Genomic DNA, 20,072 nt, shown 5'->3' with positions numbered 1-20,072 from the left:
AACTAACAGGTCTGTGAGAGCCGGAATTCTTACTGGTTGGTAGGTGATCAAATACTTATATCATGCAATAAAATGCAAATTAATTACTTAAAAATCAAAACAATGTGATTTTCTGGATTTTTGTTTTAGATTCCATCTCTCACAGTTAAAGTGTACCTATGATAAAAATGACAGACCTCTACATGCTTTGTAAGTAGGACAACCTGCAAAATCGGCAGTGTATCAAATACTTGTTCTCCCCACTGTATATATATTTAATTATAAATCTGATTTCATATGGCAATGTAGGAAGCTAAAAAGGCTAGCTACAGTACCTTCAGAAAATATTCACACCCCTTTACTTATTCCCACTTTGTTGTGTTACAGCATAACTTTTCAAATTGATTAAATTTAGATTTTGTGTCACTGATCTACACACAATACCCCATAATGTCAAAGTGGAATTATGTTTTAGAGATGTTTACAAATTAATAAAAAAAGGAGTAAAAATGTGCTTAACATGTCACATAATAAGTTGCATAGAATAACTCTATTTGCAATAATGGTGTTTAACATGACTTTTGAATGACTACCCCATCTCTGTACCCCACACACACAACTATCTGTAGGGTTCCTCAATCGAGCAGTGAATTTGAAGGACAGATTCAACGACAAAGACCAGGGAGGGAGGTTTTCCAATGCCTCACCAAGGGCACCTATTGGTAGATGGATAAAAAAACTATATATCAAATAAACAGACACTGATTATAACCTTTGAGTATGGTGAAGTTATTAATTACACTTCGGATGGTGTATCAATACACCCAGTCACTACAAAGATACAGGCGTCCTTCCTAACTCAGTTGATGGAGAGGAAGGAAACCGCTCAGGGATTTCACCTTAAGGCCAATGGTGATTTTAAACCAGTTAAAGAGTTTAATGGCTGTGATAGGAGATAACTGAGGATGGATCAACAACATTGTAGTTACTCCACAATACTAACCTAAATGACGGAGTCAAAAGAAGGAAGCCTGTACAGAATAAAAATATTCCAAAACATGCATCCTGTTTGCAATTAGGCACTAAAGTAATACTGAAAAAAGAGGGTAAGAAATTAACCTTTTGTCCTGAATACAAAGGGTTATGTTTGGGGCAAATTCAACACATCACCGAGTACCACTCTTTATATTTTCAAGCATGGTGATTGATACATCATGTTATGCTTGTCATCGGCAAGGACTAGGACGTTTTATAGTATAAAAATAAAAGGAATAGAGCTAAGCACAGGCAGAATCCTAGAGGTAAACCTGTTTCAGTCAGCTTTCCAACAGAAACTGGGAGACAAACCCACCTTTCAGCAGGACAATCACCTAAAACACAAGGCCAAGCTTGATTAATTTTTTAAAGAATATGCAAATAATGTACAATCCAGGTTTGCAAAACTCTTAGAGATTACCCAGAAAGACTCACAGCTGTAATTGCTGCCAAAAGTTGATTCTAACATGTATTGACTCATGGGGTTGAATACCTATCTAATCAAGATATATTCGTGTTTTATTTTCCAGCAATAATTATTTTTTAAAGTTAGAGTTTTTCTTCCACTTTGACAGAGTATTGTGTCGATCGTTGACAAAAAATAACAATTAAATCCATTTTAATCCCACTTTGTAACAAAATGTGAAAAAAGTCAAGGCGTGTGAATACTTTCTGAAGGCACTGTAGCTTGACGTTTTTAGCCAGGCTAAAGCCAGCTAGCCAGGTTGCCAGCTATCTACTACTAGCAAGGGAAGGTTTACACAAAATGAAAAGTAAAAAAAATAAGAGACTTTGAATGGGAGTGGGACCGGTGAGGATATCATGTTACCAAAAGATGTCCGCTCCTCCAAAAATCCCACTCCACCCACGCGCACGTAGATCAACGGAGTGGAGTTTGTAGTACATTTAAAAAGTCTGAGGGGCATATGGAATTTTGGGTAGAGGGAGTGGTGAGCTGGGTAGAAGAGGTAAAAGGGAGTATGGGTGTGGGGACAGGAGCAATGTTCCCTTTAAGCTGCGTGCATGAGCGGGCGCGCAGCTCCCCCTGGTACTGCCGCGCAGAAGAAATATCAGCCCGCGCAGAGAAGCACGAGAATGAACTTAACAGGGTAAACTCTAGAAAGTTCAATGAACACGATCAACGTTTTCCTTTTCTGTGGGAATTGTGATCGAATCAACGCAATATTAGTCATTTTCATTGCAACATACCAAAACAAAACTAACTATGCAAGAGTTCGTATGCAAAACTGTTGTAGGTAGAACGCATCAAAGTATGATTCCATTGACATGCACGATTCAGCCCGTACTCTACACAAACCGGTGCGGCATAACCAATCAGAGCTGCAGTAGGCCTATATGCAAATAGACCATTGCCATATATGGATCTGTGCCATTCACTTTGAACTGGACTGTTTTTACAGCATGAGCGGTCGTGAGTAGATGCACTTGTTTTGAGATCAAAGCGAAAGCTACATGTAGCGACGTGTGCACATTTGTTCATATCCTTTGCTAGTTAGTGAGTTATTAGCCCAGTTATAGATACATTTGTAGTCAGCAATGGGAGAGTGACTGTAACCTGTATGGGGGGCCGTCTTGGTGGCAGCAGCAACAGCCCCCTGTGATTGGCTCTCAGTGGCTGCGGTGGAGGAAGGGGATTGGCTCTGTCCTGGTGGGTCGGCCAACATGAGCAGCCGCTGCAAGCGCCTACACACTAAACTTACCGGCAGCCGGTGAGGGCTGTACTCTGACAGAGAGGTGGAGAGACGAGAGGGATAGAGCAGTAGAGAGACGAGAGGGATAGAGCGGTGGAGAGATGAGGGATAGAGAGGTGGAGAGATGAGGGATAGAGAGGTGGAGAGACGAGAGGGATAGAGAGGTGGAGAGACGAGAGGGATAGAGAGGTGGAGAGACGAGGGATAGAGAGGTGGAGAGACGAGGGATAGAGAGGTGGAGAGACGAGAGGGATAGAGAGGTGGAGAGACGAGAGGGATAGAGAGGTGGAGAGATGAGGGATAGAGAGGTGGAGAGACGAGAGGGATAGAGCGGTGGAGAGACGAGGGGGATAGAGAGGTGGAGAGACGAGAGGGATAGAGAGGTGGAGAGATGAGGGATAGAGAGGTGGAGAGACGAGAGGGATAGAGAGGTGGAGAGACGAGGGATAGAGAGGTGGAGAGACGAGAGGGATAGAGAGGTGGAGAGACGAGAGGGATAGAGAGGTGGAGAGACGAGAGGGATAGAGCGGTGGAGAGACGAGGGGGATAGAGAGGTGGAGAGATGAGGGATAGAGAGGTGGAGAGACGAGGGGGATAGAGAGGTGGAGAGACGAGAGGGATAGAGAGGTGGAGAGACGAGAGGGATAGAGAGGTGGAGAGACGAGAGGGATAGAGAGGTGGAGAGACGAGAGGGATAGAGAGGTGGAGAGACGAGGGATAGAGAGGTGGAGAGACGAGAGGGATAGAGAGGTGGAGAGACGAGGGATAGAGAGGTGGAGAGACGAGGGGGATAGAGAGGTGGAGAGACGAGAGGGATAGAGAGGTGGAGAGACGAGGGATAGAGAGACGAGAGGGATAGAGAGGTGGAGAGACGAGAGGGATAGAGCGGTGGAGAGACGAGAGGGATAGAGAGGTGGAGAGACGAGGGGGATAGAGAGGTGGAGAGACGAGAGGGATAGAGCGGTGGAGAGACGAGAGGGATAGAGAGGTGGAGAGACGAGAGGGATAGAGAGGTGGAGAGACGAGAGGGATAGAGAGACGAGAGGGATAGAGAGGTGGAGAGACGAGAGGGATAGAGAGGTGGAGAGACGAGGGATAGAGCGGTGGAGAGATGAGGGATAGAGCGGTGGAGAGATGAGAGACGAGAGGGATAGAGAGGTGGAGAGACGAGGGGGATAGAGGTGGAGAGAGGAGAGGGATAGAGAGGTGGAGAGACGAGGGGGATAGAGAGGTGGAGAGATGAGAGACGAGAGGGATAGAGAGGTGGAGAGACGAGAGGGATAGAGAGGTGGAGAGACGAGGGGGATAGAGAGGTGGAGAGATGAGAGACGAGAGGGATAGAGAGGTGGAGAGACGAGAGGGATAGAGGTGGAGAGATGAGGGATAGAGAGGTGGAGAGACGAGGGGGATAGAGAGGTGGAGAGACGAGGGATAGAGCGGTGGAGAGATGAGAGATGAGAGGGATAGAGAGGTGGAGAGACGAGGGATAGAGCGGTGGAGAGATGAGGGATAGAGAGGTGGAGAGATGAGAGACGAGGGATAGAGCGGTGGAGAGATGAGGGATAGAGCGGTGGAGAGATGAGAGACGAGCGGGATAGAGAGGTGGAGAGATGAGAGGGATAGAGAGGTGGAGAGACGAGAGGGATAGAGAGGTGGAGAGACGAGGGATAGAGCGGTGGAGAGATGAGGGATAGAGCGGTGGAGAGATGAGAGACGAGAGGGATAGAGAGGTGGAGAGACGAGGGGATAGAGGTGGAGAGAGGAGAGGGATAGAGAGGTGGAGAGACGAGGGGGATAGAGAGGTGGAGAGATGAGAGACGAGAGGGATAGAGAGGTGGAGAGACGAGAGGGATAGAGAGGTGGAGAGACGAGGGGGATAGAGAGGTGGAGAGACGAGAGGGATAGAGAGGTGGAGAGACGAGAGGGATAGAGAGGTGGAGAGACGAGAGGGATAGAGAGGTGGAGAGACGAGAGGGATAGAGAGGTGGAGAGACGAGAGGGATAGAGAAGTGGAGAGACGAGGGGGATAGAGAGGTGGAGAGACGAGGGATAGAGAGGTGGGAGACGAGGGGGATAGAGAGGTGGAGAGACGAGAGGGATAGAGAGGTGGAGAGACGAGAGGGATAGAGGTGGAGAGACGAGAGGGATAGAGAGGTGGAGAGACGAGGGGGATAGAGAGGTGGAGAGACGAGGGATAGAGAGGTGGGAGACGAGGGGGATAGAGGTGGAGAGATGAGGGATAGAGAGGTGGAGAGATGAGAAAGAAAGGAGGAGGAGGAAGAGGAGGAGGGGTAATCGGCGAGAGGCAATAAAGGAAAATAATGGAAACAGTAGAAGGAGAGGGTAAGGCAGCTCCCACACACACTCCTATAGACTGTACACACACACACACACACACACACACACACACACAGTGATATGGTCTGCTTGTGCCAGTTTACTGTGAGAAGGGTTGGAAAGCTACCGGTAATTTAAAGGAATTTAGGTAATTAACAGAAAATCCATGACAATCTAATCTAACTTTGGTAATTTCTATTTAACATTCTGGTAGTTTACTGGTAAACGTATAAAGTTTCCAGTAATATACCCTCCCTTTGCAACCCTAACTGTGAGTCAGCTGTTGGCTCTCCTCAAATCAAATATGATGACTCTGCCCTCTTATGGGAAAAATTACATCTTACCGGACTGGAGAGCTAAAATGGCAGTTTTGGTTGAAGTACTCAGTGTGTGTGTGTGATCTCTTTATGCGACACTTACCAGACAGAGCAGCCTCTGTGGTGGGTGTTGGCGTCGGAGTCACAGCCGTGTCTGCCTGACTCCCCTGCTCTGAGTCTGGGGAGGAGGTGAGGGCGGATGAGGGAGGCACCGAGCCCTCCATGGGTGAGGAGGTTGACGGGGGAGGTGCTGTAACCGTAGACGATGACCCTGAGGAGCAGGTGGACTTGGGAAGGAGTACAGATACAGTGGTGATGGCAGGGGCCTCCATTTCCACGGAGCCCTCTGGGGCTCTGGCTTCTTGTGGAGGGGGTGTTGTAGGGAGCGTTGGAATGGTGGGGGTTGTAGAAGTCCCCTCTATGCGAGGAAGAGTGCCTGGAGGAGATGCATGAAATATGTTTTTTTGTCATACATTTTCTGAGGGATTTTTCTGAAGCATGTCTTTTCATAAAGTTATATTCTGTTGTATCGAATTGTATTCATTGCATTCGATTGCATTCGATTCCATTTTATAATTTCCCACTTCAAACAAAACATTGGTGCAAACCCGGCTCCAGAAATAAAGGGCCAAATAAATAAATAAGATCATAGATCTGTGGCATCAGGCCAACCACTACCCTGTCCCAGTATCTCACCTCTAGGGCGTGTCTGAGGGCGCGTGGTCCCCCGGCCCACCTGGGCTTCACTGGCCTCCTCGAACCAGCGGGACAACATGTCCGACATCCTCTGCATCAGCGACACGTTGCGGCTCTGCTCTCCTGGAGGGTGGGGGGGGGGGGGGGGGGGGGGGGTCAAAGGTCAGAGACCGAGTTAGCATGAATGAGACATGACTGGCTTGCATTTCTCAGCACAACATTCCATTGAAAACCCACAAAGTTACTGTTGTTGTTGCCCCCTTTACTATCTGTCTAGGGAAGGGGTCTCCAACAGGTTGATCCCCAGATACCAGTAGCTCGCAGACCACCTATGAGTTCCTCGCCAAACTATTCTGAAAGTACATGCAATTTTCCACGTGTTCCACTGCAAACTATCATAAACAAATCTCACAAGTATCAGACACAGCAAGCTCCCACACAAAGCCAAACCTAACACAATATCTGCCAATATTGCACGTCTGTCTGTGTGGTGCGTGCATTTGTCGATCACTCCGTGTGTAGCCAGTTGAAGTGATAATCATGAGGTTTGACAGAAATACATCCCCCAAAACCTTCTCAATTAAATGTTAACTGCAAAGTAGGCTTACCTGGCAGAAGTATATCATGAGTAAGTATATACATTTGTATGTATTATTAGTTATTTGCAGACATTGCTATGAAATTAGCAGCATCAGCAGCATTGCTAGACCGGCACATTCCTCACTCTAGTTGTGCAGTTAAAAGGGGGAATTACACTCGAAAATCTAAATGTGTTCGTTTTCTTCCTTAAAAAGAAGTGTCTTCTGATGTGATTTAAGCATTGACATGGACTCAGAACATCCAATTTCGTTGTTTTTCTATGAACTATTGTAATTTCAGTGTGAAAAGCAAAACATATCTAAAACCGGGAAAAATAAAACTGAGAAAAAATAATTTGGGAAAATAGAAAACATAATTTGGGAGAATTATTTTAGATTTTATAGGACCCCCCTTTAGAGTTTTATTTTGTAACCATTATTTGACCAGGTATATTGACAGAACACATAGTGCACTACTTTCTCCCGGGGAAGAGTTGAAGGGGAGAAGAGAAGAGTGTGCTTAGTACCTCGTAATGTTGAATTCTTTTAAGTAACTCTCATGCTAGAAAAGTTTGGAGACCCCTGGTCTAGAGAATCCTTGTGTCCCACCCCTGACAGTATGAACAGTGCTGCCTGGGCCAGAATGAGTTAATGGTATCAGGGTATAGCTTGACGTATAATGCATAAGTCCTTCAATAGCCAACAGCGGACTACCAATCCACTGCATCATCCAGACATTAAAACTGCTGACCTAGTGGGGAAAAAGTTCCCTTCTCCTTACTCTACCTATACAATACACTAACATCTACATTACCCTAACGTCTATAAAAAGTCTGTGATAGCAAGCGGCAGCTTCATCACAGTCTCAACTGGGCCCGGTATAAGCTGTGAGTCAGTGAGAGCTCAAGCTAACGAGATCCCCATGGACAGAGATGGGCCCCGTTAGCAATGAGAGGCAGTGGCAGGGCTCTGGGGGAGAGATTAGAGCTCTCAGTTAGAGGAGATGGAGGAGACGTGGAGAGTTATCAGTGTGTGTGTGTGTGTGTGTGTGTGTGTGTGTGTGTGTGTGTGTGTGTGTGTGTATATATATATATATATATACACATATACATATATATATATATATATATATATATATATATATACACATATATATATATATATACATACATACATACATACATACATACATACACACACATACCCGGTCAAAAGTTTTAGAACGCCTACTCATTCAAGGGTTTTTCTTTATTTTTACCATTTTCTACATTGTAGAATAATAGTGAAGAAATCAAAACTATGAAATAACACATATGGAATCATGTAGTAACCAAAAAAGTGTTAAACAAATCAAAATATATGTTACATTTGAGATTCTTCAAAGTAGCCACCCTTTGCCTTGATGACAGTTTTGCACACTCTTGGCATTCTCTCAACCAGCTTCACCTGGAATGCTTTTCCAACAGTCTTGAGTTCCCACATATGCTGAGCACTTGTTGGCTGCTTTTCCTTCACGCTGCGGTCCAACTCATCCCAAACCATCTCAATTGGGTTGAGGTTGGGTGATCGTGGAGGCCAGGTCATCTGATGCAGCACTCCATCACTCTCCTTCTTGGTAAAATAGCCCTTACACAGCCTGGAGGTGTGGTGGGTCATTGTCCTGTTGAAAAACATGCAGAGATCTCCAATTTGGACTCCAGACCAAAGGACACATTTCCACCGGTCTAATGTCCATTGCTCGTGTGTCTTGGCCCAAGCAAGTCTCTTCTTATTATTGGTGTCCTTTAGTAGTGGTTTCTTTGCAGCAATTCGACCATGAAGGCCTGATTCACACAGCCTCCACTGAACAGTTGATGTTGAGATGTGTCTGTTACTTGAACTCTGTGAAGAATTTATTTGGGCTGCAATTTCTGAGGCTGGTAACTCTAATGAAATTATCCTCTGCAGCAGAGGTAACTCTGGGTCTTCCATTCCTGTGGCGGTCCTCATGAGAGCCAGTTTCATCAAAGCGCTTGATGTTTTTTGCGACTTCACTTGAAGAAACTTTCTAAGTTCTTGAAATGTTCCGTATTGACTGACCTTCATGTCTTAAAGTAATGATGGACTGTCGTTTCTCTTTGCTTATTTGAGCTGTTCTTGCCATAATATGGACTTGGTCTTTTACCAAATAGAGTTATCTTCTGTATACCCCCCCTACCTTGTCACAACACAACTGATTGGTTCAAACGCATTAAGAAGGAAAGAAATTCCACAAATTAACTTTTAAGAAGGCACACCTGTTAATTGAAATGCATTCCAGGTGACTACCTCATGAAGCTGGTTGAGAGAATGCCAAGAGTGTGCAAAGCTGTCATCAAGGCAAAGGGTGGCAATTTGAAGAACCTCAAATACAAAATATATTTTGATTTGTTTAACACTTTTTTGGTTACTACATGTAAGTCGCTCTGGATAAGAGTGTCTGCTAAATGACGTAAATGTAAATGATTCTATATGTGTTATTTCATAGTTTTGATGTTTTCACTATTATTCTACAATGTAGAAAATAGTCAACATAAAAGAAAAAACCTTGAATGAGTAGGTGTTCTAAAACTTTTGACCGGTAGTGAGTGTGAGAGTGTGTGTATGTATGTACACTACCGTTCAAAAGTTTGGGGTCACTTAGAAATTTCCTTGTTTTCGAAAGAAAAACTTTTTTTTCTCCAAATTGATCAGAAATACAGTGCAGACATTGTTAATGTCGTAAATGGCTATTGTAGCTGGAAACGGCTTATTTTTAATGGAATATCTACATAGGCGTACAGAGGCCCATTATCAGCAACCATCAGTCCTGTGTTCCAATGGCACGTTGTGTTTGCTAATCCAAGTTTATCATTATAAAACCCTTTTGCAATTATGTTAGCACAGCTGAAAACGGTTGTGCTGATTAAAGAAGCAATAAAACTGGCCTTCTTGAGACTAGTTGAGTATCTGGAGCATCAGCAATTGTGGGTTTTATTACAGGCTCAAAATGGCCAGAAACAAATAACTTTCTTCTGAAACTCGTCAGTCTATTCTTGTTCTGAGAAATGAAGGCTATTCTATGCGAGAAATTGCCAAGAAACTGAAGATCTCATCCAACGCTGTGTACTACTCACTTCACAGAACAGCGCAAACTGGCTCTAATCAGAATAGAAAGAGGAGTAGGAGGCACAACTGAGCAAGAGGACAAATACATTAGTGTCTAGTTTGAGAAACAGGCGCCTTACAGGTCCTCAACTGGCAGCTTCATTAAATAGTACCCGCAAAACACCAGTCTCAACGTCAACAGTGAAGAGGCGACTCTGGGATGCTGACCTTCTAGGCAGAGTTGCAAAGAAAAATACATTATATTTTCTTTTTATTGGCCAGTCTGAGATATGGCTTTTTCTTTGGCTGATTTCTTTTGATTTTCCCATGATGTCAAGCAAAGGCAGAGTTTGAAGGTAGGCCTTGAACTACATCCACAGGTACACCTCCAATTGACTCAAATTATGTAAATTAGCCAATCATAAGCTTCTAAAGTAATGACATAATTTTCAGGAATTTTCCAAGCTGTTTAAAGGCACAGTCAACTTTGTGCATGTAAACTTCTGACCTACTGGAATTATATGATAGTGAATTATAAGTGAAATAATCTGTCCGTAAACAATTGTTGGAAAAATTACTTGTGTCATGCACAAAGTAGATGTCATAACCGATTTACAAAAACTAAAGTGTGGTTGACAAATGAGTTTTAATGACTCCAACCTAAGTGTATGTAAACTTCCAACTTCAACTGTGTGTGTATATATATATATATAGATAGTTGAAGTTGGAACAATAACACACGCTCTCTCTCACACACACACACGTGGAAAAAATTAAGAGACCGCTGCAAATTGTTCTTAAATCAGCATCTCTACATGTATGACAGCCATTCCATTCCAGTGTCTGTTGAATTCCAACACAGGCACACCTCATTCTACTGAATTAGGTACTGATTAGGTGATCACATGAACCAAATCTTATTTAACGAGGAAAAGTATAAAAACCAGTGCTGTGGTCATCACTATCTTCTTGCAATAGGACCAGCAGGATGGCAAAAACAGTGCTAATAGTACCTCAAAAGTAATATTAATCAAAAAAATTACTATTGCCCAAGAGTTGAAAAGGAAAGTTTTGATTGAGGAAAAGAAGGGTTCAATTCTGGCTTTACTGGCAGAGGGATACAGTGAGCGTCAGGTTGCTTCCATCCTTAAAATGTCAAAGACAGCGGTTCATAAGAACAAGGTCAACCAGCAGACATTGGGGACAACAAAGCTACAGACCGGCAGAGGGCGAAAACGACTCTCTACTGACCGGGATGACCGCCAACTCATTCGAATGTCACTCAACAACCGTAGGATGACATCAAGTGACCTACAAAAAGAATGGCAAACGGCAGCTGGGGTGAAGTGCACGGCGAGGACGGTTCGAAACAGGCTCCTAGGGGCAGGGCTGAAGTCGTGCAAAGCTAGAAAAAAGCCCTTCATCAATGAGAAGCAAAGAAGAGCCAGGCTGAGGTTTGCAAAAGACCATAAGGATTGGACCGTAGAGGACTGGAGGAAGGTCATCTTCTCTGATGAGTCCAATTTTCAGCTTTGCCCAACACCTGGTCGTCTAATGTTTAGACGGAGACCTGGAGAGGCCTACAAGCCACAGTGTCTCGCACCCACTGTGAAATTTAGTGGAGGATCGGTGATGATCTGGGGGTGCTTCAGCAAGGCTGGAATCGGGCAGATTTGTATTTGTGAAGGACGCATGAATCAAGCCAAAACTTGCTTCCTTTTGCTCTGACATTGTTCCAACTCTGAGGATTGGTTTTTCCAGCAGGACAATGTGCCATGCCACACAGCCAGGTCAATCAAGGTGTGGATGGAGGACCACCAGATCAAGACCCTGTCATGGCCAGCCCAATCTCCAGACCTGAACCCCATTGAAAACTTCTGGAATGTGATCAAGAGGAAGATGGATGGTCACAAGCCATCAAACAAAGCCGAGCTGCTTGAATTTTTGAACAAAAAAAAAAAAAAATATATATATATATATATATATATATATATGTGTGTGTGTGTGTGTGTGTGAGTGAGTGAGTGAGTGAGTGAGTGAGTGAGTGAGTGAGTGAGTGAGTGAGTGAAAGCGTGAGTGTGAGAGAGCGTGAGCGAGAGTGTGTGTTATTGTTTTTCTTATGTGTTCATACCAATAAAGCCTAATGGAATTGAAATTGGCATTTGGAAGGAGAGGGAGAGAGACAGGAGGCGATAGAGAAGGGAGTAAGAGAGAAAATGTGTGTGTGTGTGTGTGTGTTGTAAGCGTGATTCTGTGTACTCTTACCGTCCCGCTCTCTCTCGCTCTCAGGGCGAGCTCGGGGACCGGTGTCAGACCAGTCACCTCGTAGACGAAGACGCTTCACTGGGGGTTGACGCAGCTGAGGACATACACACAAAACATGAACATGCAGTCAAGTCTAAGCACAGTTAAAAATAGCCCCACTGCCAAGCAAAACATGGCACAGTACCTGTTACTGTCCTACTTAGACCCCCCCCCCCCCCCAAACACTCCTCTCTCTGCACTACAGGTGGGGGATTCACTTTCCTCTGGCCGTCTCCAACACACAGGACAACAGGCCTAGAGCCAGGGACCTGGTCACCCAACACAGGTGCCTCTGCTCCTCCCCTGGGGACAGAGAGAGAGGGGGACAGCCAGCTTCAGTGGCGAGAGTGAGAATGTGGAACAGAATGAGAACAACTTCCACTGAGACCAGAGATAGAAAATGACAACTGCATGGAGAGAGAGACAGGTGGAGGTGAGAGAGAGACAGGTGGAGGTGAGAGAGAGACAGGTGGAGGTGAGAGGGTAAAAAGCAGAGGGGAGCTAAGGAGAGAGAGACAGGTGGAGGTGAGAGGGTAAAAAGCAGAGGGGAGCTAAGGAGAGAGAGAAAAAGCAAGGTGAGATGGTGAGAGGGCTGAAGGGGTGAGAACGTGAACCGAGCTCAAGTAGGGTCGCAGGAGTAACAAGATGATGGTTAAAGGAGGAAGAGAGATGGGTGAGAGCGAGGGAGGGTCCAGAAGAGAGAGAGAAAGAGGTAAACTCCTTGGCAGGCCCTACAGTCCCCGTCCTGGTCTATTTTGGTGGGGTGGGTGGTGGAAAATTGCCTGCGCCGGGCACTGTATTTGGAAAGGCATGTGGGAGACAGAGCTGGGTGAATCCAGGCACAGCTGAACACACTATCCAACAGCTGAGGTGATCCAGCACATTTCTTACACACCCCCCCCCCCCTCCCTTTAACAGGATATGCCCTGAGAGCGCTTCCACCACACAACGCTTTAACAGGAGATGCCCTGAGAGCGCTTCCACCACACAACGCTTTAACAGGAGATGCCCTGAGAGCACTTTAGTTGTGAGAGCCGCTCAACACAAAGCCAGCTCTGTCTGTTTACAATCAACATCCCCCTGGCTTGAGAGTGTATTTCTGTCTGGCCATCTGTGTGTTTATGCTCCCAGCAAAGTCCCATATGGACAATAAACATGGTACCATGATAAAATCCCACAATCACTCATGTAATGGACCTTTAATGTTTTTAATACACACAGAGTGTGGAAAAACACTGAAGTACATATACACCAATGATTGTATATTTGAATGGACAAAGCCATTGCTCACGTGACACCATTCATTCCTATGAAGACTCAATAGCTCACTTAAGCCAAATGAAGTCAGTTAAGTTTGAGCTCACGGAGCTATAATTTGAGCTTCTCCAGGAAGTGACGTTGCAGGATAGCTCAGTGCTGCCCCCTTCTCATTGAGTAACTAATTTGAAGGCCAACCGAGGTACTGCAGGCTGCCACTATCAACTAAATTATCCTTATAACTTATTATGTGTGCGATAAATCGGTTCAAGGACATACATCTGGTGTATTAGAAGCAATTATTGGTACCATGATTGTCTTCAAAACGTTGTTTTATTTACACCAAGATTGACCACGAAGACCACCATTCACTATAATGGGGGGGGTCCTGTTATCTGCTAAAAATGCCTGAGTACTGCGGTTGGCCTTGATCTTCCGCGGCTTCAATGAGAGGGGGCAGTCGTTCTCCCCTGGTATACACAGACTTTCACAGAGGGGCATACACAGCGCACGCACACATATCCTAGCCTGACTGTGTGTGCAGTAGTCTTCTCCCTGTGATCCCCTGAAGCCTGTTCGCACTGCAGCAGTGTGGATCTCTGTGTGGCTCTCAGTGCTCAGCCCTCACCCTGCCTGCCTGCCGTCCGTTTCACTGTACCGCATCACAGATGGTACCCAACTAACAGTAACAGACTCAACCAGCTATACTCAGGCCCGACACTGCAATTATGCACAATGACAAGGATAATTGATGATATGCACACAACAGTGTAAATCTATTTTGTTTATGGAGAACTGTCCAAACCAAATTGCTAAATTCAAATTTGCATAAAGAAACATACACCTCATAATTAGCTCAAATCAAAATGGCGGCGCCTCTTCCGCCCTCTCCTCACCTCCTCCCTCCTCTCCTCGGACGGACCCTTCAGCTCTCGGGCCTGGTCATTATTGGGGTCAAACAGGTAGACATAGTCTGAAGAGTAGCTGACCAGCACCTCCTGCCCATCCCCGCTGTAGCACAGCGACGTCACACGACACGACTTGTTGGACAGGTGGGCCGGAACGAAGCGCACACACATGCCCGTCGTTCCACGGCCCATGTAGTTCCCTGAGGGAGGGGTGGGGGGAAAGAATTTAGTGAGACAGTCAAAGGCAAGCAATGGGGAATGACATGGAGCAGAGTTAAGTGAAACACGATGTCAGTAGTGGCGTAACTCTCCAGACTCTGATCCAAGGTCAGTTTTGCATTATTCTTCCCCAATGGTTATGTTCAGAGCTTGGGTAGGACGAACTGATCCTAGATCCTGTCTGTCTTCCACAATGATGTCGGACAGATACAGCCCAGCCATCTAGACTGTCTATAGACTCTGTGGGGGGTTTAATGGAACAGACATTCATCTTTCTCTGGCCCACAGGGCGATGGCAGCACAGAGACTAGAGACAGACGAAGAGGACAGCATCTGGTTCATTGCCCTGGTCTGTCAACCCAAAGACCCGGCTGCCACAGAGTCCTGATGCTCTCTGGAATAGGGGCAAGTGAACAGCAGCGGCAGGCGATGGACGGATAGTACTGTCCAGTAGTATGGCTCATTGCACATTCCTAACAGCAGAGTGGATAGGAGCATGGATGCATTGAGAGAAGAATACATAACGACAGGGGATTTCTTCCTGTCGACTAACTGATCTTCCAGTCCATCAAATACAGCGAGCTCCAAAAGTATTGGGACAGTGACACATTTCTATCGAGTGAACCGTTTAGAAATTACAGCACTTTTTGTACATAGTCCCCTAAACATGGGGACCAAACGTATTGGGACAAATTCACTTATGTGCATTAAAGTAGTAAAAAGTTAAGTATTTTGTCCCATATTCATAGCACACAATGACTACATCAAGCTTGTGACTCTACAAACATGTTGGATGAATTTGCTGTTTGTTTTGGTTGTTTTTCAGATTATTTTGTGCCCAATAGAAATGAACGGTAAATAATGTATTGTGTCATTTTGGAGTCAATTGTATTGTAAATAAGAATAGAATATGTTTCTAAACACTTCTACATTAATGTGGATGCTACCATGATTACGGATAGTCCTGAATGAAGTGTCAATAATGATGAGCGAGAAAGTTAGAGACGCACAAATATCATACCCCCATGACATGCTAACCTCTCAACATTACAATAACAGGGGAGGCTAACATTTTTTGGGGGGTATGATAATTATGAGTCTAACTTTCTCACTCTTCATTATTCATGATTCATCCAGGACGGTCTGTATTCATGGTAGCATCCACATTAATGTAGAAGTGTTTAGAAACATATTGTTTTCTTATTTACAATAAAAGTGACTCCAAAATGGCTCAATACATTATTTACCATTAATTTCTATTGGGCACAAAATAATCTGAAACACAACCAAATAAAACAGCAAATGCATCCAACAACTTTGTAGAGTCTCAAGCTTGATGTAATCATTGCGTGCTAGGAATATGGGACCAAATACTACAATTTTGACTATTTTAACACACACAAGTGAATTTGTCCCAATACTTTTGGTCCCCTAAAACGTAGGGACTATGTACAAAATGTCTAAACATTCACCCGATATGGATGACAATACCCTCAAATTAAAGCTGACAGTCTGCACTTTAACCTCATAGTCATTAATATAATTTCAAATCCAAAGTGCTGGAGTACAGAGCCAAAACAAAAAATGTGGCACTGTCCCAATACTTCTGGAGACCACTATATCTACTGATCGGAATTCAGACAGACAGAGATGGACAACAAAGACAGACAGACACACAGAGCGGTAAACAGAGTGGGAGAGCTACATGAGAGGACAGAGATGGACAACAAAGACAGACAGACACGCAGAGCGGTAAACAGAGTGGGAGAGCTACATGAGAGGACAGAGATGGACAACAAAGACAGACAGACACGCAGAGCGGTAAACAGAGTGGGAGAGCTACATGAGAGGACAGAGATGGACAACAAAGACAGACAGACACGCAGAGCGGTAAACAGAGTGGGAGAGCTCCATGAGAGGACAGAGATGGTTGTTACCCGTAGCCCTGGTGCCCAGCATGCGTCTGTCGTAGATGCGTACGGAACTGTCGGAGCAGCCCACCGCCAGGTAATAGGGCACCAGCGGACTGATGGAAATAGACGTCGCCGCCCGTCGACAGTTAATCAGGATGTCCTGGTGAGAGGGAGAGACAGTAAACACCACCACCGTGGGCAAAAATAATAATAATCTGGAGATCTGGAAAGAGGTGTGATATATGATTTAAAAACAAGAATATAAAATAAGCAGAATATGCTGACATTAAACACAAGAGGCCAAATAATAGATCAAAAGTAAGAGAAAAGTCTTGATTGTTGTTCTTTGAAGGTTCTATGTTCAAAATCAAATACAAATGTAGATTTAGAAAAATAAAACGTTGATTTATTTCTCTCCTTCCTTACGTCTTTGCAGTCCTCTTTAGTACAGCTGGTCTTCGTGCGCAGGTCGAACCAGCGCACGGTGCCGTCCTCCCCACACGACAGGAACGTGTAGGGGTCGTTGGGTACCGTCATAATCTATAAGGAGAACAGGAGGAAGGAGCAGCACGAGGTGAAGGGAAAGAGGGCGGTGGCAGAGGAAATGAAAAGGGAGGGAGAAGATGAAAAAGGAAAATGTGAAAGAAATTAACATTTGGGTAGCTCCCCTCAACTTATTTCACCTGCCACACAAAAAAATATAGTTCCAACAAGTTGAGAAACCCTTGTGTACAGTACCTCGTAGGCTGTTCCATAGTGGCAGGTGAACTGGCACTGCCTGTTGATGTCAGGGCTCTTCTCTGTGTGGGTGTAGTAGATGATACCGTCCCCAGAGCACGAGATGATCTGCTGGTCACTGGTCTGTGGCATGAACTTAGCACTGAAGATGTTCGCCCGGTGACCCGACCGTATGGTTGCCTTGACCTGAGGAGAGTTTCAGAGAGGAGAGCGTGTAGCAAGTTGCAGTGGTGTGTATGTGTGTATGTGTGTGTGTGTGAGAGTGTGTGTGTGTGTGTGTGTGTGGGTTGGCTCGGTTCTATAGGTGCGTCCCAATAGTCTTAAGTGGCTCCCTCTCCTGGTATCCTCCTCATCTGCATTGAAGACTACTGGGATGAGTTGCTCCCTCTTCTGACTAAAAAGGGAGACCTTGGTTCTACTCTCCCATGCTTCGTCAACTCAATCCCGAAAAAACATTCTGGTCAGTTGATCTGTGTCCGACTTGTTCTTTTTTTGCCCTTATTTTACCAGGTAAATTGACTGAGAGCATTCTCATTTACAGCAACGACCAGGGGAATAGTTACAGGTGAGAGGAGATCAATGAGCCAATTGGAAGCTGGGGATGATTAGGTGGCCATGATGGTATGGACACCAGGGTTAACACCCCTACTCTTACGATGTGCCATGGGATCTTTACTGACCACAGAGTCAGGACACCGGTTTAACGTCCCATCCGAAAGACTGCACCCTACACAGGGCAATGTCCCCAATCACTGCCCTGAAAGAGTGCCTCCTGCTGGCCCTCCAACACCACTTACAGCAGCACCCAGTCTTCCATCTAGGACCAACCCTGCTTAGCTTCAGAGGCAAGCCAGCAGCGGGATGCAGGGTGGTATGCTGCTGACTGAGATGCTTACCAAATATACACTACCGTCAAAAGTTTTAGAACACCTAGAACACCTACTCATTAACCCTGGTGTCCTGGCTAAATTCCAAAAAAATGGTTTTTCTTTATTTTTACTATTTTCTACATTGTAGAATAATAGTGAAGACATCAAAACTATGAAATAATACATATGGAATCATGTAGTAACCAAAAAAGTGTGAAACAAATTCTTCAAATAGCCACCCTTTTCCTTGATGACAGCTTTGCACACCCTTGGCATTCTCTCAACCAGCTTCACCTGGAATGCTTTTACAACAGTCTTGAAGGAGTTCCCACATATGCTGAGCACTTGTTGGCTGCTTTTCCAACTCATCCCAAACCATCTCAATTGGGTTGGGGTCAGGTGATTGTGGAGGCCAGGTCATCTGATGCAGCACTCAATCACTCTTCTTCTTGGTAAAATAGCCCTTACACAGCCTGGAGGTGTGTTGGGTCATTGTCCTGTTGAAAAACAAATGATAGTCCCACTAAGACAAAACCAGATGAGATGGTGCATTGTTGGAGAATGCTGTGGTAGCCATGCTGGTTAAGTGTTCCTTGAATTCTAAATAAATCACAGACAGTGTCACCAGCAAATCACCCCCACACCATAACACCTCCTCCTCCATGCTTTACGGTGGGAACCACACATGCGGAGATCATCCGTTCACCCACACCGCGTCTCACAAAGACATGGCAGTTGGAACCAAAAATTTCCAATTTGGACTCCAGACCAAAGGACAAATTTCCACCGGTCTAATGTCTATTGCTCGTGTTTCTTGGCCCAAGCAAGTCTCTTCTTATTATTGGTGTCCTTTAGTAGTGGTTTCTTTGCAGCAATTCGACAATGAAGGCCTGATTCACACAGTCTCGAATGAACAGTTTATGTTGAGATGTGTCTGTTACTTGTACTCTGTGAAGCTTTTATTTGGGCTGCAATTTCTGAGGCTGGCAACTCGAATGAACGTATCCTCTGCAGCAGAGGTAACTCCGGGTCTTCCATTCCTGTGGCGGTCCTTATGAGAGCCAGTTTCATCATAGCGCTTGATGTTTTTTGCGACTTCACTTGAAGAAACTTTCTAAGTTCTTGAAATGTTCCGTATTGACTGACCTTCATGTCTTAAAGTAATGATGGACTGTCATTTCTCTTTGCTTATTTGAGCTGTTCTTGCCATAATATGGACTTGGTCTTTTACCAAATAGGGCTATATTCTGTATACCCCCCCCCCCCCCCTACCTTGTCACAACACAACTGATTGGCTCAAACACATTAAGGAAAGAGATTCCACAAATTAACTTTTAAGAAGGCACACCTGTTAATTGAAATGCATTCCAGATGACTACCTCATGAAGCTGGTTGAGAGAATGCAAAGAGTGTGCAAAGCTGTCATCAAGGCAAGGGGTGGGTATTTGAAGAATTTCAAATATAAAATATATTTTGATTTGTTTAACACTTTTTTGGTTACTACATGATTCCATATGTGTTATTTCATAGTTTTGATGTCTTCACTATTATTCTACAATGTAGAAAATAGTAAAAATAAATAAAAACACTTGAATGAGTAGGTGTTCTAAAACTTTTGACCGGTAGTGTAAGTGATTGGAAAATATTGTAAAATAGAAGCGGGTATACATGATGCATAGCCGGGCACTGAAAGAATCAAACGAGATTCCAAAGCACCCAATTGGCCAAGGTCATGTTCCATATCAACACAAGAGACAGAGGTTAGATCAGCAATTGTTACTTATGATTTTCAGAATCACTCGCCAGCCAATTTCTTTGACTGTTGGTTAAGCTGATGGGAGGTTTATATCTACTCAGTCAGTTTTTTTCTCTGTCCATCTTTATCAGCGATAAAGATCTTTCAGTAGGTGAGCTCTCCTCCATATAATGAGCACCTAGTAAAGCACTATCTATCAATCCAATCCATTATCATTTCACCCCAGGTCGACCATGTAACTGTAATAACAGGATAATTTCACCCCAGGTCGATCATGTAACTGTGTAATAACAGGATGTGGCGATGTAAGGTCATATAAGGTTTATCTGCATACAGTACATTTGTATAT

At 44.7% G+C, this 20,072-nt stretch overlaps 1 protein-coding gene across 2 annotated transcripts in view; it reads right to left on the bottom strand.

The window, feature by feature from the left end:
- The window catches only part of LOC311144022 (DDB1- and CUL4-associated factor 6-like), a 65,691-nt gene that overhangs the window by 19,217 nt on the left and 26,402 nt on the right, over positions 1 to 20,072 (bottom strand). For both annotated transcript variants that reach the window (XM_084179943.1, XM_084179944.1), the window contains exons 4-10: positions 17,099 to 17,284; positions 16,787 to 16,900; positions 16,385 to 16,520; positions 14,217 to 14,428; positions 12,025 to 12,118; positions 6,077 to 6,199; positions 5,484 to 5,816 (exon numbers count right to left, since the gene is read on the bottom strand). In XM_084179943.1, coding sequence (XP_084036069.1) covers positions 5,484 to 5,816; positions 6,077 to 6,199; positions 12,025 to 12,118; positions 14,217 to 14,428; positions 16,385 to 16,520; positions 16,787 to 16,900; positions 17,099 to 17,284 — 1,198 coding nt within the window. The remainder of the gene's footprint in view (positions 1 to 5,483; positions 5,817 to 6,076; positions 6,200 to 12,024; positions 12,119 to 14,216; positions 14,429 to 16,384; positions 16,521 to 16,786; positions 16,901 to 17,098; positions 17,285 to 20,072) is intronic.

This window comes from Coregonus lavaretus, assembly GCF_964263955.1.
Source record: "Coregonus lavaretus genome assembly, chromosome: 16".
NCBI classification, from domain to species: Eukaryota; Metazoa; Chordata; class Actinopteri; order Salmoniformes; family Salmonidae; genus Coregonus; species Coregonus lavaretus.
This window is presented reverse-complemented; position numbering and strand designations above follow the sequence as displayed.